The sequence below is a fragment of the Nycticebus coucang genome, chromosome 15, assembly GCF_027406575.1.
Source record: "Nycticebus coucang isolate mNycCou1 chromosome 15, mNycCou1.pri, whole genome shotgun sequence".
In the NCBI taxonomy this organism is placed as follows: Eukaryota; Metazoa; Chordata; class Mammalia; order Primates; family Lorisidae; genus Nycticebus; species Nycticebus coucang.
Window position 1 is genome coordinate 60,165,074 of NC_069794.1, and position 23,955 is coordinate 60,189,028.

At 38.4% G+C, this 23,955-nt stretch overlaps 1 protein-coding gene and 1 non-coding gene across 3 annotated transcripts in view; one reads left to right on the plus strand and one right to left on the minus strand.

Annotated features, from left to right (window-relative positions):
* DGKH (diacylglycerol kinase eta) overlaps positions 1-23,955 on the plus strand; it is a 256,137-nt gene that overhangs the window by 183,577 nt on the left and 48,605 nt on the right. For both annotated transcript variants that reach the window (XM_053563299.1, XM_053563300.1), the window contains 5 exons: positions 1,143-1,251; positions 1,382-1,521; positions 6,633-6,717; positions 11,702-11,787; positions 20,974-21,073. In XM_053563299.1, the coding sequence (XP_053419274.1) occupies positions 1,143-1,251; positions 1,382-1,521; positions 6,633-6,717; positions 11,702-11,787; positions 20,974-21,073 (520 nt within the window). The remainder of the gene's footprint in view (positions 1-1,142; positions 1,252-1,381; positions 1,522-6,632; positions 6,718-11,701; positions 11,788-20,973; positions 21,074-23,955) is intronic.
* On the minus strand, positions 2,643-2,776 carry LOC128567091 (small nucleolar RNA SNORA66). Its single transcript, XR_008374760.1, has one exon. It is a non-coding gene; the product is annotated as a small nucleolar RNA SNORA66 (small nucleolar RNA).

Genomic DNA, 23,955 nt, shown 5'->3' on the forward strand with positions numbered 1-23,955 from the left:
TGTCTCTGTGCCTTTTTTCACTGTTGTCCCTTCAGGACCCTCCTTCCTGTTTCTAGAGCCTTTTTCATGCTGAGTCTGGGCCCCTCCTCGTTGTGTGGGTGTTGGTCTTACTGACACAGGCTGCCTCCTTACCCACCTGCACACCCCTTCTTTCCTCTGCTGGGGTGCTAGCATTTCCTCATCTAGCCTCTCTTCTCACCCATTCTGGGGTGGTTTTGTCCCCCTTCCTAACACATCTGTTTTATAATCCTTTATAGTTCCATACTCCTGTAGTCTTGATACTTTTTCCGCCCATTCATCCTCTAAGACTTCAAGGATCTCTCTTTGTGAAACTTCTTGAGATTGATCCTCTAATACATTTTCAGATTTTCTCCAATATATGAAGTGTACAAAGATACTTTTAGGAGATAGGATGTGTCAAAATTGAGATGAAGGAAGATAGGAGGAAAGGATTGGCCTGAGAATAGAAGAGGAAGATAAAACGGGAGTTGAGAGTTGTCAGAGTTGTACCCTCGTCTCCTTAGGAATTGCCTAAGTGCCTCTCACGCGGCATCAGCACTCTGGATTCCCCACCCCTGGTTTGTAATTCTTAAAGAAATAGCTTGTCCTTGTAGTGGAAAGAGAAAAACTGCCACTTTCACCATTTCATATCACTTTGCTTTTCCCAGTCTCTGCTGCTTTTTTATTTCCTTATTTCCTCTTCCTAATTTTGTTTTCATTTCTACTTGCAATTCTCTTTCCTGCTTATGATTTGGAAGTTTACTTGAGTTAAAATTGCACCAACATTAATTTTTACAGCACAGTTAATATGTAAGGAAGAGTTCTTATATGAGTGTCACTACGAAAGTTTTGAGATAGACCCTGTAATGGTTCATTATTTGACTCCCAGAAACACAGTCCACAGCGTCATGCGAGTTTCAGCTTGCTCAGCTTATCTGTGTTGTTGGGAAGGCTTCGCTTGTTTCCATCTGTTCAGATTTTAAGTTTCTTGATTTTTTTTTTTGTGCATGTTAAAACTTTCATAATGACATTATGTGTATTTAATCTGAACGCGAATGAATACCAATAAATACAGAATATCAGAGAATGGAGGGAAATGATTTTTATTTATTTAACTAACTTAAAATGCATTTTACTTTCAGCTTAAGATTATTTCAGGAGTTTGACAATTTCCGGATTCTTGTCTGTGGAGGAGATGGAAGTGTGGGTTGGGTTTTGTCAGAAATCGATAAGCTCAACTTGAATAAACAGGCAAGTGCTAATTCTTTTTATGGCTGGTTAACATGAATGCGTGCTAACGTATTTACCAGGGAGGGACAGAAACGCAATTGCCTTTATTTCTTAACTTGTCTGAAGGTCTTCCTGTTGTGCTGTCTTTTAGTGTCAGGTGGGAGTATTGCCTTTGGGTACAGGAAATGACCTTGCTCGAGTTCTTGGCTGGGGAGGCTCATATGATGATGATACCCAACTTCCTCAGATACTAGAGAAGCTGGAACGGGCCAGTACCAAAATGCTGGACAGGTAAAGGAGTGCATTCTTCTCTAAAAGTAGATTGAAAAAAACATACTGAAATCATTTTTTAATAATTTAAATTTTACTGAGTAGAAGCCCCATGAAGGCAGAATGTTCCCAGTTTTGTGCACAGTTTCATCCCTGAGAACCATTGAGAACAAGCCCTGGCACAGAGAAGTTGCTCCATGAAGGTGTCTTTGGAGTGAATGAATGAATTGTGAAAAAACTAGTCTGATGGACGCATTATTTTAAAGACAGAAGAGTCTTTTACTTAATGTTTAGATCATAAAGCTGAAATAAATTTTTAGGGGGAGCTTTTGATAAGGATAATAGGCTCCCATCATCTTGTGGTTTCAGAAGAGCTAAGAAAGATATAGACTTCAGATTTGGGAACACACCCTCATTTTATACTGAAGTCTGGATTTCTTGGAAAAAAAAAGTGTAGATTTATTAGAATATCTCATACTTCAAAAGGCTGAGGCAGAAGGATCGCTTGAGCCCAGGAGTTTGAGACCATGCTCAGCAACATAGTAAGACTCAGTCTCTGCAACAAATTAAAGTCGTAGGACATGGTGGTGGGTGCCTGTAGTCCCAGCTTCTCCAGAGGGCAAGCCAGGAAGGTCACTTGAGCTTAGGGGTTTGAGGTTGCAGTGAGCTATGCCCTCTGACCCAGGCAACAGAGTGAGACCCTGCCTCAAAAAAAAAAAAGAAAGAATGAATTGAGCCAACAAAGAACTAAACATTACCAAAGATGAATAATCCTTTTTTTCTTTTATTGCACAGTGTGGTGAATAGAGTATTAATAATAGAGGATGATACATTTCAAATTTGCTGAGAGTAAATTTCAAATGTTCTCACTATGAGAAAAGTTAAGTATTTTTGGTGATGGACACGTTAACTAGCTTGATTTCATTAATTAACATTGTATTCACAAACTAGAATATCACTTTGTATGTGTTATAAATCATCAACTTAAAAATACATAAGAGTTTTCTAAAAATTCAAAAGCATAACTTACTGGATGCTAAGTATTATTTTCTATTCCATTAAAAAGTTAAACCGTGAAAGATCAACAAAAAGTAACTTTTTTCTTAAGGTAGCCAGTAAAAAATGGCAGTTACTGGTACTTACCCTGTACTAGGATAGAATGGGCAACCTCAGTAACATTAATGTCTGAGGCTGATACATTCCTATCACCATAATTACTTCAGCAAACCTGGTTCCCTTAGCTCCTGCCACATCATGCATAAATAATCCTTTGTAGAGACAGGGAAATATTAGGAAGGGGTTATGCTATTCTTTTTTTTGAGACAAGAGTTTCATTTTTGTTACCGTCGGTAGCAACCTCAAATTCTTGGGCTTAAGTAATTCTCTTGCCTCAGCCTCCCAGGTGGCTGGAACTACAGGTGCCTGTCACAATGCCCAGCTATTTTTTGGGGACAAGGTCTTGCTCTGGCTCAGGTTGGTCTCGAACCTGTGAGCTCAGGCAATCCGCCCACCTCAGCCTCCTAGAGTGTTAGGATTACAGGCATGAGCCACTGTGCCCGGCTGGGTTGTGCTATTCTTGATCACTTCTCTTAAGTGCTTTCTCTCTGAATGTCCATGTATTAAAAACCACAGCATGTGTACGCTGGGCTTTGTGGAGGTGTTTAGAATATTGGTAGAGAGAACGACAGGACTCAGATGGCAGGAACCCCTCACCCTCTGCCAGTAAGTAGAAGACAGATGTCAAAATATCATTATAAACTTGAGCTTGCATGAATCAAAACAACTTTGATAGAATTAGCCATCTGTGGAACTCTTCCCGAAAATAACAAAATCTCATCAGGGAATCACCAATCTAAAATGTAATTACTCTAAGATGATCTATAACCTAATTAATTGTAACCTTGCCTGTCAGAAGGTAACATTGCAATGGTTGATTCTTTTGTGCACAGAGTATTTTAAAAGAGAGCTTGGCAGTGGGGTGTTTGTATTTATACAAAATATATGTGTGAGAGGGACACTCTAGTAGTTCATGTGCATAAAAAGTTTATAGCCCAGTGTGTTGCTGGATTTAATCTGCAGTTTTTACAAGAGCTTAGAGGTTAAAAAGAAAAGAAAAGGGGTAACTATATGAAATGATGGGTATGTTAATTACCTTATGGTGGTGATTATTTCATGATATATGTGATGTATGTATATCAAAACATCGTTTGTATACCTTAAACATATGCCTTGTGTACAATTTTTGTCAATTATACCTTACTAAAGCTTGGGGAAAAAAGATTGGAAATTAATAAATAAAATCACCATCATTTGTCAAAGAGCCTGGAGGTGACTTCTCAGACAAACTTTGGATTGGATTCTGTGCTGACCAAACATTGCAAGGGTATTTTAAATGCTCTCTATATTACAGATTTAAAGGCCACTCCTATTTTGTTCTAGGAAGCACTGTTAGGCAATTCTTCTACCCTGGATGTGTGCTTTTCCCTTGTGTGTTATAGAAATTCACTTTTCCAGTGGTTAGCTAAGAAACAGCACCACCACTCCCTCCCCCCAGTACCTCCGTGAAATTCCTTAATACCTACAGTTTTGGAAAAAACATAAGAAAAAAAATGCAAAGGGGATTCAAAACCCTACAACCATTATTACAAACGTAAGCATCTTTCTTTCTTATGTTTTCCATATTAATGTTGTTTTTAAAGAGCAGATGAAAAAAATCATTGTTTAATATTCTAAATTACATATGCTTTTCCTGTGTTAATTTATTTGTTCTCAATACTGTGGATGACTCAGAAAAGCCTTGTTATGACTGTTTTATGAAGATGAAAATTGAAATTTATAGAGACAATGGGAGTAAGAGCGACTTAGTCTTTTTTGTCTATCTAGCACATCTAGTTCCTTTCTTTTATTTTATTTTTTTTTATTAAATCATAACTGTATACATTGATATGATCATGGGGCATCATACGCTCGTTCCTTTCTTTTATATACCATCTCATTTAGTCACCCCTAGAGATAGCTAATATCATCATCTCCATTTCACTAGTAAAAGCCAAAGGAGGTTTTGACATTATCTAGGTTATACAGCTAATAAGTGACAGAAGTGGCAGCAGGGACTGAAATCTGACTCTGGTTCTCGAGATCTTTCCCCAACATTGCGATCTGTCCCCTTAACACGTGCGCCATGGGTCCGTAGCGTCTAGCCTGTAACTGGGCTGAGCTCGTACCCATATCCATCTCTTCTTCATGCTTTCAGCCACTTTGTTCTGTTTCTTCAGCTCCAACCATTTCCTTTTGGTGGGGAGGTGTACATTGGAAGGTGCAAGGAACCTGGACATTTGAGTGGATTTCTTTTCCGTTTCTTTGTCTTTTGACCTGACAAGTATCTCCAGCTGTAAGGAACTTGACTTTTATGTTTCCAGTTACAGTTTTCTCTGTGAGGATATTTGAGAAGTTTAATTGTTTTATTTCTTTATTTATAGTACACCTGTTTTCTGCGCTAAAGTATAAGCTTCACTAGGGAAGCTTTATTCACCCTCTTATTTCTGGACCCTCTCTCTCACTTGGAGATGTTCAATAGAGTATGTCGGTTGCATGGATGAGTGAATAAATGAGTGGATGAATGATTTTTAGTGTCAAATATAAATTTGTTCATAACATTTTCATGTCAAGAGTTAAATCAAGAGTGTTTAACCTTTGTATTTCTCTGCCGCACACTGGAATAAGGGTTGTCTTGGGCCACACATTAAAATACACAAACACTAACCACTAATGAAAGCTGATTAGCAAAAAAGGTCCTTGCATAATTTTTGGGACATTCCACACCACAGATGAGCAAAAAACCTGCAGAAAATCAGCATGTGGTCTGCAGGCCACAGGTTAGGTAACAGCTGTAAATAGTCTATTTACATATCCTAACATAACTTGTCTATTAGGGAATTTTCTGGTAATTTGGATTTTTATGCAAAGATTTATTCTCACTAGTCTTAATGATGCAGTAGGCTCTGTTTAAATATTGATCTTGGGATTTTCATGTGGGTTCTATCTCTGGTTTCAGCTGTGTTATACTTCTTAAAATTTTTGTTTTATAATACTGCTTTTATCATGCTTTGTTTTGTGTAAAATCTTTATTTCACATCCTTTTATCCTATTAGTTTATGATAATGTTCTTACCCACTTTTTTTTTTTCCCGCATCTGGGAAGTATTATTTTAGGTAGAAGACAGGACTTATTCTGGGTTGATGGCTTTCTTGTAACTCTAGTGATTCAGTATTTGCTTTGAAATTAATACTTAACAGCTAATTGAAATAAATTTGCTTTAGTGACATATTATTAACATTTCCCCATTAATCCCATGTTTACCTTCACTCTTTGTTAATTTAAGAAGAAATACTTTGCTAATTTTCTTTTCCTAGGTAGTATGCAAGTACTTAACGCAGGACATTGTTTTAGAACTTAGGATTATGAGTCTTTGGTAATTTGTAGTCTAGTTAGTAAATAGTAAGCATTATTTAAAAAGTAGAGTAGAAAAGAATAGAAAAATAAGTAGACATTGCACCAATGCACATATGTACATTTTTTACTATGGGCTATGGCCTTAAATGTTTGGAAGCCACTTAATCAGAGAAATAGTAAGGTGCAGAAATCATAAATTATGAATTCAACATTTCATGAAATAACCAAAATTTCATCTTTGTCCCCATTTGGGCTGTTTTGTTTGTTTTTGAGACAGAGTCTCACTATGTTACCCTTGGTAGAGTGCCGTGGCCTCACAGCTCACAGCAACCTTCAATTCCTGGGCTTAAGCGATTCTCTTGCCTCAACCTCCCACGTAGCTGGGATTACAGGCACCTGCCAATATACCTGGTTATTTCTTTTGTTGCAGTTGTCATTGTTGTTTAGCTGGCCCAGGTTGGGTTTGAACCTGAACCTGCCAGCCTTAGTCTATATGCCCTAACCACTGTGCTATGGGTGCCCAGTCAATTTGGGCTGTTTTATTTTATTTTTTTTGGGGGGAGCTGTTTTAATATACAATAAACCCTAGTTCATGAATATAAGTATATATATGTATATGAGATGGGAACAATTTATTACAATTTAAAGGAATTTTAGAGCTAAGATTTCTCTCTTTTCAGGTGGAGTATAATGACATATGAACTCAAATTGCCACCAAAGGCTTCACTACTTCCAGGACCTCCAGAAGCATCTGAAGAGTTTTATGTAAGACTCAACCCGTTTTAAAAAAATTATTTGAAATGAGGGTCGATACCTTGAAAAAATGAGAAAACTCATAAGCTATGGTAGCATGTTTACTTAATTTTATTTTGGGGTGTGGTCTCATTAGCTCCTTGTAGTCCTCTCCTTCACAGAGAAGAATGCCGAAGGTCTAGGTTAGAGTCCACCCGTGCCCACTCACACTGAGAATGCCAGCTTAGCCCAGTCACTGGCCTTCCTGGGCCTCTGTTACTTCTCCTGTTAAATGAGGCTACAGAGTCGTGAGGATTAAATGACAACAAGTGTGTGTAAAGCCCCAGCAGTGCCGTTCTCCCTGAATATTCTACCTGCTTGTTTCCTTTTTATTAGCATGAAGACCAGCTCATGACACCTTCCTGACAGCTTTTACGTGGCTTCTGCTCTGGGCAGGAGCACCCATTTGGTTGTTAGGTGTTAGTACAGCTCCCTTAAACAGTCTCCAGGCACACTAACACTCGTAGCCAGAATATTATACAACTTCTTTCTCTTAATGCTTTGCCTGGTCTTTGGAGGGGGCAGCAGGGCAGGCCTCTGGGTTAAGCCTGTTGACCCATATAAAACAAAGAAAGACAGCCCCACTTCATTCCATCCCTGCCACTGACCACAGATGACTGAAGTTTTTACATGCTTTTAAAGGTTCTGTGTTCTGGTTAAACCTTAAAGCAGTGGAGATTTAAAACAGAACCTGACTTTCAAAGGATTATTTTCTGACTCATTAAGACCATTTGATCCGTGAGAGCTTATTTTTCCCTTTAGGGAAATTTATCTGTTTATTTTACAGTTGAAACCTTTGTTTTGTCATTAAGAAAATTATGCTCTGTCCAAACTAAGGCAAGCAATGATAACCAGATATATGGCGCCGTTCCTGAGAGAAGATATTTGTATTTTTAAAACTTTTTTTGATATAAAAGTAGCAAAAACTGCTTCTAAGAAATTTGGAAAATATAAAATTACTTAAAAAGGAAATAAAAAATAATTTATAGTAATATCACACAGAGATAATAAGTATTAAAGATTAATGTATTTACAACTTTATTTCCAGAAGCATTTTAGTTGTAATGTTATTCTGACTAGAAATATAACACTTGTTTTTTAGAAACCAGTTCGTTCTTCTTAATTGTATTTGTAAACGTTATTAATTTCCTTTCCAAAAAGACAAAAATGGGAATTCTTTCCTTCTATATACTTCAGAAATACCTACTTCCATACCTATAAAATAAAGGTAGAAAATTTACTTTTATCATTTATATTTAATCATTAAATATAAAGTATAACTGTATGGCGGTGAGGAAATTTTAATTTTTTAGGATAAAATGGTTTTGAGTGAAAATTTTTAAAAACCTGCTTTTATAGTAAATGGAGAACATACTTTCAAATTACACATTAAATAAGTGTGACTGAACACCTCTGGCTGACACCAGGAGTGCACTTTACTGTGTGTGACATTTTTTACATTGAAAATGGCAATAAAAGTAAGCTAAATAGGCTGGGCGCCCGAGGTCAGTGGTTAGGGTGCCAGCCACACACCAAGGCCAGGCGGGTTTGAACCCGGCCCAGGCCTGCTAAACAACAATAACTACAACAAAAAAATAGCTGGGCATTGTGGCGGAGCTACTTGGGCATTGTGGCTCAGCTACTTGGGAGGCTGAGGCAAGAGAATCACTTAAGCCCAACAGTCTGAGGTTGCTATGAGCTGTGACACTACAGCACCCTGCTGAGGACGAGATAATGAGACTCTGTGTCAAACAAAAAGTAAGCTAAACATACATTCTTAGCTTGAGTACATTTAGTTGAGGGTCTTAGGCAAATCACACATGTCAGCTAAGCCTCAGGTTCCTTGGCTATAAAATAGGACGGTTAAAGGGGTACATATATACAATGTGCTTATTAATCCTGGTATCTGGTACACAGTACAGAATGTTAAATTATTATTACTTAGCTCCCTGACCCTGCTAACCTATTATGACTACATAATAGGTTAATAAGCGATATCAATTATTTTATCCTTGGACATAAAGGTTATTTTATTTTCCTCTGAAAGAGGTTGCGTATTTTTGTCTTTGAATGTTTTTAACTGATAAAAGCTTAGGTTTTTAAATGTGAATTTTGGATGGCATTAATGAATAAATTAATCAACTGACATTAATGAACTCATTAATTAATGGCATTAATGATGTAAAATATTTTCTATGCTGCAGAGAAAACTAATGTTTGAAGAACATTTTTCTCTTTTGCATTTTTAGATGTGTTTTCCTTTTTCTGATCTTAACTGTAAAGATGCAATTTTTAGTGCTTATCAAAGAGCTCAATAAAGTGGGCTTGGGGTTCAGTACAATATTATGTGCAACTGTGGAGTGCCTGCCCTCCCCTCCTTTCTCTTTCATGTAAAATTGCTTTCCCATATGTGGTCTGCCTTTGAAGGATGAGAAGATAGACATTTAAAAGAGTAACATACTGACCTGACTTACCCACTGGTAGAATTAAATGTAAATTAGGAATGAGATTCCTTTGGGAAGAGGCTAGTCAGGAAGGCTTTATGTGGGGAGGGACATTAATTGAATCTTCAATTAAGTCTGAATAAACACATGCTAATTGGTAAAAAGCAGTAAAAAGATATTCGAGTCAGCAAAAGAGCAGAGGAGACCATCATGCAAAGAGCAGATCATTTATAGTAGAAAAATTTGAGTTGCATGGCATGCGATAACATTTGATTTGAACTTTTGATGGCAGGCTCTAATATGAAGCTGTTTGAATGTTGTGTACATTTTTACATGTTGGAAAGATATGTTCTTTCAATAGGATATTAAAATTCGAGTCAAATAGGAAAGGGGATATGGACACTTGTGTCATGTTGGTTATTTTGTTGTTTAAGAGAAATATTTATTTACATGATGGCATGATAGTGCATTCAGCATTTAAGAAAAACTTTTTTTTTTTTTTTTTTTTTTTTGTAGTTTTTGGCTGGGGCCGGGTTTGAACCCACCACCTCTGGTATATGGGGCCAGTGCCCTACTCCTTGAGCCACAGGCACCACCCTAAAAAAACTTTTTATTGAAGTATACATACAGAAAAGTGCATATATCATAAACATACAGCTTGGTATATTTTTACAAACTAAACAAACTTAGGTAATCAACACCCAGGACAACTTTCAAGTCCCCTCCAAGTCCCCCACCGTCACTACCCATATCTCCCACCCAAATAACCACTCTTGGGACATCTGACAGCATAGATTACTTTGACCCGGTTTTGTACTTTATAACACAGATCATGTTTTATGCTGTCTTGTTTCATTGTCTTCTTACTCAGCATGTGTTTGTCAGATTTATCTCCATCGCCGCATGGCTGTAGATCACTCATTGTCATTGTCCTATCATATTCCATTACACAGTGATACTGCAGTTTGTTATCCCTTCTAATAGGGAATGAATGCTGCTGAGAACATTCTAGCTCATGTCTTTTGGTGAACACAGATCGGCATGTCTTCGGGGTATATATGCAGAAGTGAATTCCTGAATCGTGAGGCCTGAATGCATGTGTTCTACTTTAATAGATACTATGAATTATTTTTTTAGGGTGTTTTTGTCAATTTGCACTCCCATCAGCAGTGCATGAGAGTTCTGTCGCTCCCCAGCCTTGCCAGCACTTAGCATTTTTCATTTGTGGTTTTGCTTGTAGCCATTCTGGTATATATAGGAGGGGGTGCTGCTTGGGTTTTATAATAGTTTCATTTGATGGCTAATGAGTCTGAATACTTTCCCATCTGTTTATGATCCATTCGCATCTTTTCATGTTTAAATTTCTTTTGTCTTTTTCTTTCTTTTTTTTTTTTGAGACAGAGTCTCACTATGTCACCCTCGGTAGAGTGCTGTGGTGTCACAGCTCACAGCAACCTCAAACCCTTAGGCTTAAGTGATTCTCTTGCTTCAGCCTCCTGACTAGCTGGGACTACAGGCACCCCGCCACAATGCCCGGCTGTTTTTTGATTGCAGTTGATGTCATTGTTGTTTAACAGGCATGGGCTGGGCTCGAACCTGCCACCTTCAATGTATATGGCTGGCGCCCTACTCACTGAGCTGTGAGTGCCGAGCGTTTTTTTGTTTGTTTGTTTTTTTGAGACAGAGCAGAGCCTCACTGTGTTTTCTTTGGTAGAGTGCTGTGGTGTCACAGCTTACAGCAACCTGAAATTCTTGGGCTTAAGAGATTCTCTTGCCTCAGCCTCCCAAGTAACTAGAACTATAGGTGCCTGCCACAATGCATGACTATTCTTTGTTGCAGTTGTCATCATTGTTTAGCAGGCCCAGGCCAGAGTTTGAACCCACCACCCTCTGTGTATGTGGCGGGTGCTGTAACCACTGTGCTATGGGTGCTGAGGCTCTTTTGTCCATTTTTTATTAATATAGAGTGGCTTTTTTTTTTTTTTTGCACTTATAGGAATTCTGTGTATATTCAGGTATGTGGGTCATTATGAAAGTTTTGAAACATAAAAGTCCAGAAACATAAAATCCATGTGGGTGGAAACAAATGAAGCCCTCCCAGCCACACTGAAAAGCTGAGAAAGTTGAAACTTGCGTGGGTGAATCAGAAGGGATGCTGTCAACTGCGTTTCTTGGAAATAAGTGAAATAAAGGACCATTACACAGTCTGTCTCAAAACTTTCATAGGGACCTGGGTATTTGACATTATAAAAATTTTTAAAGGAGTTTCATGGATTTTTCAAAGAATTTAAGGAATTCTAAAAATCAGAAAGGGAGGAATGAAATGAATTCAAAAAACCGAAAGTCTTTCAAAGAAAGGATACTTGTTGCGTAGTGATTCTTCTGTGTATTTCATTATAGCCATTACCCTATCTCACACACGGTATGAAGGGTTCCATTTCTGGAGCAGTAACAACTGAGTGGTATAAATGCCAGCAGCAATAATACAGTGTAGGTTTTTTTACTTTTTTCAGATGACAATTTATGAAGATTCGGTTGCAACTCATCTTACAAAAATCATCAATTCTGATGAGCGTGCGGTGGTCATATCATCTGCCAAGTGAGTTGTGGAGTTTGAGTCATGAAATAGTCATACAGTGAAGATGAATGGAAAGCTCGTTCCTAACATTCACATTATTTCTTTGTGATTTTTCTTTTCAAAAAATATCTGTGAAGTATTTTATAGAATTAGATACACTAAAGTAGAATTGCTTTTAAAAAATCTATTATCATCTCATTTGCACTGGAGTACATCTAGAGGATATATCTTTTGATGCTTAATTTGAAATATTTTTGTCAAATCTCCAAATAAGTGTTTGGAGATTAATTAACCTAAATGTCTATTTAAGGAAGTATTTCTGATTAATTATAATATGGGAAACACATTTCCTTATTATTCATTATTTCCATAAACACTACTGTTTAGAAACTGTTCATATCAGTAAAAGGAAAATAACAATGAGATTTTTCAAAATGACATTTCTCAGCGTGTTTAAATTGCATGATTATATTTTAATTCACAGTTATCAGATTTTAGTTAAGTTGATTCTGTACGTGGAGCCAAACCTACTTGATGTTATTATCCCAAATGTTGCTTGGCTGGAATTTAGGATTTAGTTTTGAAGCATGCTATGGTAATGTCAAGAGAACTGGAAAGTCACCTAGAGGAAGGGGGGTGAAACCAACTGAAATTTTCAACTGATAAGCAAAAGAAAGCTTTAAGATTTGGCTTAGCAAAAAGCATTACTATTGTTCAGAAAAAGAAGGGGAAAGAAGCAAAGAGAGGGAGTGAGAAAATATACACATTTAGTAAAAAGGCGCACACTTTGTAAATTATGTACCTTGGAAAAAGTCGAGGAAAGACAAGATCAATCATTATAAACAAATTTTCTTGTGACCAAAGTATAACTGTGACAACTGGTTTTGATGACGCACCTCCAGGAATAGAAAACAGAACTGAACAATAATAAGAAAAAGAGTTGAACAGCCTAAGGCGTGGGGACGCACACTGGGTTGGATCAGGCAGAGGTGGCCTCTGTCTGGCAGGCAGTGCTGCTGGTTCATTTATGCTTGTTTGGATTTTTATTTTTTATTTTATTTTATTTATTTATTTTTGCAGTTTGGCTGGGGCTGGGCGTGAACCCACCACCGCAAGTATATGGGGCCGGTGCCCTACTCCTTGAGCCACAGGCGCCACCCTGGATTTCTTTTTTTTTAATGAATAGTATTGCTTTATGAAGAAATGCACAGATCTCCAGTTTGTCTCAGGCCCCAGCATTCCCTATTGTCTTTCTCATCCCAGACCCAATTCACACACTTAAGTTACTTGCCTGTTCCCTATACACATTTGAGCTTACTACCTTCACTTTACCCTGTGAATTGAATGTGTCTTTATAAAAAATTTCAGAAGACATTGCTAGAAAAGATCGAAAGTTGAAATTTAAGTATTTTTAAGGCATAACAAATTATAAAGGAATTTTTTTGTTGTTGAATATAGTTAAGGAAATATTTTATCCAACCACTTTTTATAGTTTGGGTGTGAGCAAAGCCTTTATATTGACCTGCATATGTTTGATCACTGCCTCCTCTACATTGATATGTTTTTAATTAAAAGGAATTCATGGTCGGTGCCTGTAGCTCAGTGGCTAGGGCGATGGCCACATACAAAGGGGCTGGTGGGTTGGAACCTGGCCCAGGCCTGCCAAACAATAATAACAACCAAAAAGAAAAAAATAGCCAGGTGTTGCGACGAGCACCTGTAATTGCAGCTAGTTGGGAGGCTGAGACAAGAAAATCGCTTAAACCCAAGAGTTTGAGGTTGCTGTGAGCTGTGACACCATGGCCATCTACGGAGGGCGACATTCTGACATTCTGAGACTCTGTCCCCACAAAAAAAAAAAATGCATGTTATGAAATTTCAGCTGTTGCAAACAGGATCATTTTAGCAGTCACATCTTTCTCTCCCTATCATTCTCAATCTTAATACTTACGTAGTCTCAGGATAGTATAACAGCAGTGGGAATATATTTCCAAATAAAATCTTATACAAAATTCCAGTTTTAAAAAAATGAAATTCTGTTTTGTTGGCATTAATGGGATTGAATTTTTAGTCATTTATGAGAAAAATTAAGCAGTAAGGTGGCTGTTAAAAGTTTTATATTCATTGTAGCTTCCTATTGTTTCTGTATTTTTATTTCAGTTACATGATTGAAAGGAAATTATCTTCTTAAATAAAAATGGGAGAAGATGCATTAGTCCAGTATTTACACAAAAGCTAGTGAATTCTAAAGTCAACATTTACGTATTATTTGTCTCTAGTGTTCCTCATGATAATTTGAGCATTAAAAAACTTATGTCCTCTATTTCTACATGTAATTTGAAACAGCATTTGTGGGATCCTTGAAGTATTTCTGGAGGAAATACAGTTTGAAGTATAGTTTGAAAGCCACTGGAGTAAAACACAGCATTGTGCTAAGCTGGAGCAAATCTGGGGTCCTAGTTGCAACTCAGCCATTTGCCAGTTTGTGATCCTACGTCTGGTTTTATTTAATTATAAGTGTGGAAAGAATGCCTATTATTCCTCCCTTATGGAACTGTTATGAGAAGTAAGTTGAGTAATAAAATAAATACAGAGGTTATAAACTACTGAGTAGTATATTAAGTTATGGCATCATCACCTCCTGTTTTGCTCAATTAACATTTCAAGTATTTTCTGACCGCGGTCTGACTCCCTGTCTAAAGCCCTGCTTTGAGCCCTAGCTAGGTTTGAGTCTCTCCCCAATAGCTTATTTTCCTTTGAGCGGATTCCCCTCCAACCCTGGTCCTGCCCTGCCTTTACAACCCCAGATTGAAGCTTGAGAGCAGTGCTTCCCAACCTTTTGTATCTCATGGCACACTTGAACCTACCACAGCACACTTCCACAGCACACTTAAATTATGTTAATCAAAAAAAGAGTAAAAAGGGCAGTGCCTGTGGCTCAGTCGGTAAGGCACCTGCCCCATATACCGAGGGTGGCGGGTTCAAACCCGGCCCCAGCCAAACTGCAACCAAAAAAAATAGCTGGGTGTTGTGGCGGGTGCCTGTAGTCCCAGCTGCTTGGGAGGCTGAGGCAAGAGAATCGCTTAAGCCCAGGAGTTGGAGGTTGCTGTGAACTGTGTGAGGCCACAGCACTCTACCAAGGGCCATAAAGTGAGACTCTGTCTCTACAAAAAAAAAAAAAAAAAAAAAGAGTAAAAAAAAGACGGCAACTATGGCTCAACGGAGTAGGGCGCCAGCCCCAGCCCCAGCCAAAAACTGCGAAAAAAAAAAAAAAAAAAGAATATACTTACTGTGCTTTGAACACCTTTCAAAATAATTTAATTAATGATCTTTAAAATTTTCCTGGCACACCAGATGAAAATCACTGTTCTAGGGGATTGTCGTAAAGAGGTTCATGAGAGAGAAGCGAGGACAACATGTACTAACTTGGTATCAGTAGTACAATGTATTTTTAATTTTATTTTTTATGGACATTTTCAAACATACAAAAGTAAAGAGGCTGATATAATGATTTCTCACCATTTTCAAAATGTGATTTGGATACACAAATTTTCTCAAAATTTATATACATTTTGCCACCTATCCCCCACTTTATTTTGCTACAGTATCTCTAAGCAAATCTCAAAAATATTTTATTCCATTTTTTTCTATAGAGCCATTCCTCAGTATTCATGGGGGATTGGTTTCCAGGACCCCACACAGGTACCAAAATCTACCAGTGCTCACTTACATACAATGATATAGTATTTGCATATAACCTGCTCATATCCTCCCTCTATTGTACTTTATTTATTTATTTTTTTTCAGACAGAGCCTCAAGCTGTTGCCCTGGATAGAGTGCTGTGGTGTCACAGCTCACAGCAACCTCCAACTCCTGGGCTTAAGTGATTCTCTTGCTTCAGCCTCCCAAGTAGCTGGAACTACAGGCGCCTGCCACAGTGCCTGGCTATTTTTGGTTGTAGTTGTCATTGTTGTTTGGCAGGCCCAGGCTGGATTCGAACCCGCCAGCTCTGGTGTATGTGGTTGACACTTTGCCCACTTGAGCTACAGGTGCCGAGCCACCTATACTGTACTTTAAACCATCTCTAGAATACTTATAATACCTCATGCAATGTGAATGCTGTGTAAATAGTTGTTAAATTGTATTGTTTAGAGAATAATGACAAAAAGTCTGTACATGTTCCATACAGACCCAGAAATCCAGTTTCATGGGGTTGATTGGAATCCATGGGTGTGGAGCCTATGGATATGGAGAGCTATATTCATATATATGAGGCTGGGACTATGGGCACCCACCACAATGCCTGGCTATTTTTAGAGACAAGGTCTCTCTCTGGCTCAGGCTGGTCTTGAACCTGTGAGCTCAGGCAATCTACCCTCTTCGGCCTCCCAGAATGTTAGGATTACAGGCACCAGCCACTGTGCCCGGCCTATGTAATCTTTCTTTAAAGGGCCAGCTGTGTGTGTGTGTGTGTGTATAATCTTTTAAACAATCTATAATAAATCTCTAATACCATCAATATTTCTCAATCCGTATCTCATTTCCCCCTAGTTATCTTGACGGGTTTTTATAAAACAGTTTATTTGTTCAAATCAAAATCCAAACAAGTTTCATGCATGAACTTGGATCTTTTAAAGTCTATAATGGATCCCCCCAGCTTTTAAAAAAATTCCTTATTGAGGCCTGACCTATATACAGTAAAGTATCCAAATCACAAAATTTCAACTCAGTGATTGAAAAAAATACTAAACATACACACACACCCCCCTTGCAACCACTACCTACATAAAATTAAAATTACCTTCTTTTGTTAATGTCATTTATTTGTTGAATGATAAGGCAAAATATTTTAACCCTCTTGTGCATGTTTCTTTTTTTTGTTTGTTTGTTTTTGCGGGGTTTTTTTTGGCCTGGCCCGGGTTTGAACCCACCACCTCTGGTATATGGGGCCGGTGCCCTACTCCTTTGAGCCACAGGCGTCACCCTTGTGCATGTTTCTTATATTTATTTCATAAATAATAATTCCCAGTAGCCTTAACTATTTTCAATGATTTTTAAAATGTCTAAATGCTAATAGAAAAGCTATCTCCCATTAGCCTAACTACTCTGTTTCCCTGAAAATAAGACATCCTCCGAAAATAAGACCTGCTTAAAGGAAAGATAAGACGTCCCTGAAAATATGACCTAGCGCATCTTTGGGAGCAAACCTTAAAATAAGACCCTGTCTTATTTTTGGGGAAACAGGGTAATAGATAGATTAACCTAAAACATCATTTCTTTGATTTTGACTGGAATTTTATCAAGTTCCTAAGGTAACAGGAGTGAGCTTCTGAGAATCCCAGCTCTAATTAGCAATCATAGATGCTATTAATAAAAATGAAAAACCTGGGCGGCACCTGTGGCTCAGTGAGTAGGGCACCAGCCCCATATGCCGAGGGTGGCGGGTTCAAACCCAGCCCTGGCCAAACTGCAACAAAAAAATAGCCGGGCGTTGTGGCGGGCGCCTGTAGTCCCAGCTGCTCGGGAGGCTGAGGCAGGAGAATCGCGTAAGCCCAAGAGTTAGAGGTTGCTGTGAGCAGTGTGACGCCATGGCACTCTACCGAGGGCGGTACAGTGAGACTCTGTCTCTACCAAAAAAAAAGAAAAAAAAAAGTCTTTGACCGCGATATACGTCTCTCTTTTAATTTAGCCAGTGGTTTTTAAACTTTTGTAGCTTTAACAGTAGGAGTTAATTAGGTTTTTTTACTCATTCTACTCACTCCCAATTTTTGAAATAAAGTCAATTTGTTCTAAATACAAAACTTTCAGGAAATGATATAGCCGTCAAGAAGATTGGAGCCATTGTCACTGAAATATAGAATTTAGATTCAGAATTTACTTTAGAGATATTGTAGGCAACCCCCTCATTTTGTAGATAAGGTTAGGTCATTGTTAAAAATCTTTTGGCAGAGCACACACATAGCTAGGGATTTTGTTCTAAATCATCTTTAATTTGTAATTCAAAGTTTTTATATTAGATAAAAAATGAATTTTTCAGGTTCTCACAGGATGACCTTGTCTGTTACTCTCTGATTCTGTTTAGGGTCCATTGCCATATTCATTTTCGTGTAGTCTTTGCGTATATTACGTCATTTGCCCATATTTAGAAAAAAATAAATAAAAAGATGGTAAATGAAGGAAGGTGCTGATGCTACTGATGAAGAGTATAGGTTTCATAATATAATATAATTGATATGATGGTGGAAATCATCAACTTTAAATATGGACTGTTTTGAGCCTGAGTTGAATATTTGATGCACATAGTTGACTGTGTTCAATTTAACAAAATTAAAGTAATAAAATGTTGGAAATAACGAAAGTTATGCCTAGCCAAGCACAGTGGCTCATGCCTATATTCCCAGCATTCTGGGAGGCTGAGGTGGGTGGACTGAGTTCAGGAGTTCAAGACCAGCCTGAGCAAGAGCTGGTCCTTGAACAAGCCTGAACAAGAGCAAGCAAGACCCCGTTTCTCAAAAAAATAACCGAGTGTTGTGGCAGGTGCCTATAGTCCCAGCTAATCAGGAGGCTTGAGGCAAGAGGATCACTTGAACCAGAGAGTTTGAGGTTGCTGTGAGCTATGATGCCATAGCACTCTACTGAGGATGACAAAGTAAAACTATCTCAAAAAAAACAAAAACAAAAAAACGACAACAGTTCTATCTAACAGATTAAAGATGTAATTAGGGATTTTAAATTTTTTCAGCTCTGTGGAAAAATCTATATTCTACTTTCATTTATTTGATTTTTGCATATTGTCTGGAAGTTGTTACGTATAAAGTAGGAAACTGCGTATAGTTGGAGATGTTCTTTATGTTATTGTAATAAATACATCTGAAAATTATTTTTTCTCCAACTCGCAAGTTCCAAGTTGATAAGACTTTGAAATCGTATATTTTAAAGTGTGTATTTCGTTTCTATTTTGAAACCTCTGCATTCACTATTTAGGTGTACTAGAAGGTTAATTCATTCCTCCAGAATATAAATATCCTATATTCCTTCTGGAATACGGAACGTAACGGACCATCAGATGGAGCATTTCTCCCGATTCTTCCCACATGTACGTGGCAAGCGCTGTTGACATTCCTGTTTCTCCTCCTCAGCTCTCTTGGCCACAAGTTCCACAGGGTCCTACTGTCTCCTTCAGCCTCTGTCTGCCTCAGAAACTGAAGGAAGCACACCTCTCTACCCCTTTCATTCCTAAGCTGATGGACTAAAGGGCTCTGTTTCTAGAAGTTAGTAAGTAACTCCTACTCATAACAATGTTATGACATGTGTAGTTTCGCACACCCACAAGAAAAATACATCAAGATGCTATTATTATAATGGCAAGAAAAACCTCGATTTTGAACCTGTACCAATAGTTAAGATTGTCAGTATCTCCTCTCCCTCAAAGTAGCACATCTTAGGGAAACTTTCAGTAAAACTCAGAAAAGAGATGTCATGGTAGCCTGACTTACCTCTCAAGAAATCCCATAAAGTGTTACACATGAACAAAGAAGACAAAACTTGATGTGACGTGCATGAATGTATAGCTAGTAACTGGTAAGCCAGATTATCTGTGGACATTTGAGTTTAAAAAGCCAACTAAGAAGGTTGAACATTAGGAAATATTACTTTTTGTCTGAGTGAAATCCAGAAATTGTGGCCCCAAAACAACAAATGAAACAAAAATTGTTAAGAGTAATGCATTTATTTCTTAGATGAGACATGTGAAGAGTTGAAGTGTGTGTTTGTGCACGTCTATGTATGTCCTTGTATCTATTGAATGGGCTAATTTCATGATACTTAAGTATCTAAAAATTTACCATTATGCCACTCACTTACCAGAAAAAATTTTAAGTAAAATAGAAAAAAGCATATTTTTTCTTTCTGCTGAAACATATTTTTTTCTTTTTCTTTAAATTTCTCAACCTATATAAATAATAGGGAGCAATGTTATGATTTGATTGATTGATTGGAGACAAAGTCTCACTCTGTTGTCCAGGCTAGACTGCCATGGCATCAGCCTTCCTTGCAGCAACCTCATTCATACTTCTGGGTTCAAGCAATCTTCCCTCCCTAGCCTCCTGAGTAGCTGGGACTACAGGTGCCATCCACAATGCCTAGCTAATTATTTCTTTTTAATTGAGATGGGGTCTCGCTATTGGTCAGGCTGGTCTTGAACTTCTGAGATGTGATAATTCTCTCCAAGGCCTTCCAGAGGGCTAGGATTATAGGCATGAGCCACCATGCCAGCTGATATTATGATTTCAAAATAGTCTGATTCTATCATTTTAAGTGCTTGCTTAAAAAAACAGTTGACCATACACTATTCTGTTGACTGCTTAATCCAACACCAGATCCAAAACCTTTAGAAACATTTTTTTTTAAGTGTTTCAGGTTATTTTTTCTTTTAGTTTATTTCTATTGCAAGGAAACCAAATATAATTGGGCGAAGCCAGTGACTCAGGGAGTGGGGCGCCAGCCCCATATCGTGGGGGTGGTGGGTTCAAACCCAGCCCCTGCCAAAACTGCAAAAAAAAAAAAAGAAACCAAATATAATTAAAAGAGACAAACAAGTAAACCATATATTACTGATACTAACAAGACCTAAATTAAGTTAGTCTTGTATGTTATTATTTGGTGGGAAAAAAATGGATGTACAGAGAATATAATTCAGTGGCAGGTCAGTTTCCAGCATAATATACAACCTCTTTCCTCTTCAGAAATATATTACCAAGATACTCCTATGATGAATAGTAGTTCAATAGCGCTAGCATAAGCAATAATCTTATCCTTATTTGTTCAACACTGTACTTTCTATTATGAAAATATGTAAGCTGCGGAAATAATGTTTTTTTTTAAGTTGGATCTAAAAATACTGTCCTTAATAATTTTTAATAATTTAAATATTTGAAAAAGATTTCTTGTAACATTAAAATTACTATAATTACGTTATATACAGCAGGGCTTATTCCTGCATGCATTTATCACTTAGAATGTCTGGAACTTATTGGAAGTGAATGCACAGCAGATAGAAGCGTGGATTTACATGGTAAATGACCCAGATACTTTTTTACAGCTATTTGACAATTTGCCTAGTTGTACCTATTTTTTAAATATATTTCCAAATCAAAGCAAATCAACCTGTGAAGTTTGCTGACTTGTACAATTTCCTTTCCTCAAAGGACACTCTGTGAAACTGTAAAGGACTTCGTGGCCAAAATAGAGAAGTCATATGATAAAACTTTGGAAAATGCTGTTGTAGCCGATGCAGTGGCCAATAAAGTAAGTGGGACACTGTAGTCATTCACTCACAACGTTAACATTCAAGTATGTAGTCAACCTAAACTGATTAGGAGGTTTTCCTGCCAAAACATCTCAAATCAAGAGAAAAATTACTTTTGAATCAGATAGAATTTAGAAAAAATCTATTTGATAAGTGAGAAAACTGCATTGCTATAAACCATCTGACAAAATTTATTTTATTTTATAACTCAAATCCTTTTCCCAGTGATCGAGATCTTGAAGGGGAAGTGGACAGCAGTGGGGCAGGGGGAGAATGGAGTGCGGTCCAGTGGGGAGAGGAACCACTTTCCATTTCCAAGCGAACTTTGGCCTGTCAGGCTCCTCTTTGCGGGTCCCTTGGGTTGCCTAGATATTACTCTCCTTGGTCTCTTTCAGAGAGCTGTTTCTTGCATTTGCTTATAATTGTTTTTTCCTCTTCATGAGTTTTTTTGATGCTAAAATAAGAGCAACTTGCTGAACTTTAAAAGCTACTGTCTTTGCTTTTGAGTTCTGGACAGGGCATTCTTACCAAAGGGTTGGATATCTTGGGCTTGCAAAGGAATTTGCTACCCCAGATTCATGTTATTGATGGTGGTTTAATTGAGTGGAAGGAAAAGAAGTTAGAAATAAACATACATTTGAAGTTTTCCACCTCGTTCTCTTGTCTTTCCCCTCATTGGAGAGTTTCAGAAAACAGAAACCCAGTCTGGCCACATTTTTGTGTCTAAACTGTTTCTTCTGTAACTCTGTCTCTTTATGTTATCAAAGACAAATCCCTGGAAGAAAGGGACTGAAAAGTGTGCAGATAAAAGGTATATTGAGGGTAGAATCCTAATACAAGGAGAACAGAAAGGATCATGGACCTGCCCAGGGCTTGTTTTTCTTAACTGCATTGCTCTTCTTTTTCCTCCTTATCCTTGTGTGTTTTCTTTTACGGTTTTTGAGCCAATAATTTTTTAGGCACTGTTCAGTGTTAAGTAATTGCCCCAGAGAAAGTCCCTCCCCCAGAAAAGCCTCTCCTGCTTTCTACAGACCAAGATTAGCTATTTCACTCTTAAAGTTACAGCTACCCACTGAAAATTTCAAACTTATGGCCTGCCCCTAACGGCGCTTCCAGCCAGGGCAGTAACTCCTTATTGCCTATTCTATCCTCCCATCACCATTCTAAGACTTCCCCTAACCAAACCCGTATAGCTCTCTCTTGCACGAGTGCTCTCTCTCTCTCCTCTCCTCTCTCTTCCCCTCTCTTTTCTCTCTCTCTTGGTCTCTCCTCTCTCCCCTTCTCCCTTTCCTCTCTCTCTTTTCTCCCCCCCTCTCTCTTCTTTTCTCCCCTTCTTGGTGCTGCTCTGCAGCATCCCTCCCTCGCCAATAAAAACCTTTCATACAAGCCTTGGTGGTCTGTGAGATCTTTGCCGGTCAAGTGGCCCCCACCTTCATCTGGTGTCAGAAGCGGGATGAAATTAGGGAACGCTCCCAAGGGTAGCTAATACCCCTTCCATGGGGTTTTAGCATCTGGGGGCTCCCTATCCTCTTGCATGGCCAGAGCTCACCACCACATCAGCTTATGTCCATCCACCAAAGCGCTCTAACCAACATAAAGCACCGGCCTCATCCAGACTTGGTGAGTACCCCTATGGGAGTAAATTTTCCCTAATCATGGGCTGGGTTGCTTACATTCCCTGTGATTCACCCATTTCTTGAGACTTGAGTTCCCTATTCCCCTTGACCTTGCGTGGCTTAGTGCAGAGCTTCCATGCCTTCACACGAAAATTCCTGGCACCAGGTCTCAAGCTCTCCACGGCCTCAAGGGCCTGACACTGCTCTAGAGTACCGTGACTACTGGCCTAGACTGTGTTCTCCTTTTCTCGGCCAGCAACAAAGGAACGAAGACGTTTGTTCTTTGTCCTGGTCCTCGCGTGATTCTACTCATGCTTTATTTCTGCGACGAATCGCATGGGTGCAAGCCATTCTAGCCCACCTAACTCCCCCTGCGGTGCTCCTTACGCCACCTGGTAGAATTAAGAAACTCTCTACCCAGGTTTAACCACTTTATTTAATTTTTCTTTAATTCAAAACTTATATAACTATTGTAAGCGCCTTGGCAAATGGAGCGAGGTCCCCTATGTTCAGGGCTTCTCATATCTTAGAACCAAGCCTAATTTATGTTCAGACAATTCCAAAATTCTCATAACAAAGGGCTCTCCTACTCTCTACCTCCCTAAACCAAACCTATTCGACCTGGCAAATAAACCTCCACCATGCAGACCACCCGTTCCGAAACAGGAGTAATTCTTGTTCCTCCCCTGCCATATTCCACTCCTCCCTCAACCACACAGTTTCCTCCACCCTCTGTCCCTCCTACTTGCCGGTCAACCAGTCGAGCTCGTCTCCTAACTCCTCCCCTCCAACTAGCACTCCGTTCTTCAGTATGGTCTCTCAATCCACTTCTGGCTGTTCCAAGAAACTCTTCCAGACCTCTTTACCCCTTTCTCCCTCCAGCTCCTCCATATAATAATCCAATAGTACCACCATATAACAATGTATTACTATCCTATCAACTTACTTGGCATAATGTTTTTATTATTTTAACCAATACCCCTAACCTCTGACGAGTGCAAACGAGTGTGGGAGAGGGCAAAGGAGGCAACAAATCATTTTCATATGTCAAACAATAAGCATCCTACAGGTGACACTATAATCCCTAACTCCCAGCCAAATTGGAATTATAATGATAATACTAAGAAAAAATAGAGACATTTTTATTACCTACATTCTTTGCGGACTTAGAGCTTCTGCCAAAAGGCTATCAATTATAATAAATTACAGGAAATCATACAAGATAAGTCTAAAAATCCTTCAGCTTTCCTCCAATGCCTTACCGA